We start from the raw sequence: 1,353 nt of genomic DNA, 5'->3' as shown, positions 1-1,353 counted from the left end.
GGGGGGGAGTAGCGGGGTTTGCAGCTGCTGACGGTGTCAGAATCCGGGGCCGTGGGCACGAAAATGACCGAATAAAATGGCAGCGGGTTGTTAGACATTGGAATGAGCTGCTCGGGGAGGTGGCGGAGTCCCCGCCCCTGGAGGTGTTTGAGGAAGGACTGGACGTGGCATGCAGTGCTGCGGTGTGGTTGACGAGGTGGCGGTCGGTCACCGGCTGGACTCGATGAGCTCAGAGCTTTTCCAGCCTCACTGACTCTGCCATTGCTTGCGCCGCACGAAGGCGGGCGGCCAGAGCCCGGGGCGGGAGCGGGGCCAGCTGCCGCCCACCGCGGGGAGCAGCTGGTCCGGGCCTGCCACCAAAACATGGGCTCGTTTGGGGACAAACCGGCACTGGGGCCAGCCGGTACGTGACACCACGTGCTTTTCTACCAGCATCTTACATTCTCCCTTAAAAGCCAAGAATGTTGTTTGGTTGGTTTTTTGCCGATTCCTATGAGAAAGTCTCTCTATAACGAATTCAGCTAACCTGCTATTATGGCTTGAAACCTACCTCAGGCCATGTGTAAACAAGTGCAACTCTTCTAAAATTAACAGAGTACATGTCAGTTGTGAGACTCCTCGACCCTTGCTGTAGTAGTCCTTGGCCCAGCTGGGCAGCCTCTGGGCAAGCCAGAGACTGACTCCATGAAATATAAACAAATTCAGGCTCCTCCATAATCACATCAATCAGTCACACAACCAGTCAGTCCAAAGGAAGCGATCAGGCCATGTCAGCAGTTTGCACAAGGCAGGTGCACTCGTGAGGCCATCGTGGTGTCTGTCAGGGCGATGGCTGTGGAGGGCACAGCTCTGCTGCTGAGCATTTGCCTTCACCTAAGTTCCAGGGTCAACACAGAAACCGTTCTCTTGTGTTTTTGTGGCAAACCTCTCTGTTGCCTGGCTTCTTCCACTTTCAGGATCTGGTCTCCTGACTCTTTTACCTCAGAAAAATAACTCCCAGGATAAGTACAATAACAGTAATTATCCTATTAAACTATGGAAACATATTCTATAATTAGATGTGCAAATGGCTGGCTGTGTTTACAACAGCACTGTGCCTGTTTGTAATGAATAATCTAAAATTTGTTGAAGGTGTGACAGTTTTTATAGTCTGGATTGTGCTTTGCAGTCGTGCAAGAAAGCAGAATGTCTATACTCTCTAGTTTTTGTTGAAGTGTACAGGAATTCTGGGGTCTTAGCATGGATCAGGATGAGGATTTGAATTTGGAAGGCATTTCCAAAGAGCAAAGTATTCCACTGAAGCTACTGAGTCTCTTGAAGTCAGAGAGTATTTGTATTCTGGGATTTGTTTTT

At 50.0% G+C, this 1,353-nt stretch overlaps 1 protein-coding gene across 1 annotated transcript in view; it reads right to left on the bottom strand.

Annotated features, from left to right (window-relative positions):
• The window catches only part of RAB18 (RAB18, member RAS oncogene family), a 15,335-nt gene extending 14,900 nt beyond the window's left edge, over positions 1–435 (bottom strand). Inside the window, exon 1 of the mRNA XM_031059307.1 lies at positions 251–435. Coding sequence (XP_030915167.1) covers positions 251–435 — 185 coding nt within the window. The remainder of the gene's footprint in view (positions 1–250) is intronic.
• Positions 436–1,353: the final 918 nt, after the last annotated feature.

The sequence above is a fragment of the Geospiza fortis genome, unplaced genomic scaffold, assembly GCF_000277835.1.
Source record: "Geospiza fortis unplaced genomic scaffold, GeoFor_1.0 scaffold75, whole genome shotgun sequence".
Lineage (NCBI taxonomy): Eukaryota > Metazoa > Chordata > Aves > Passeriformes > Thraupidae > Geospiza > Geospiza fortis.
The sequence above is the reverse complement of the archived record's forward strand: the minus strand, read 5'-3'. Positions and strand labels throughout refer to the sequence as shown.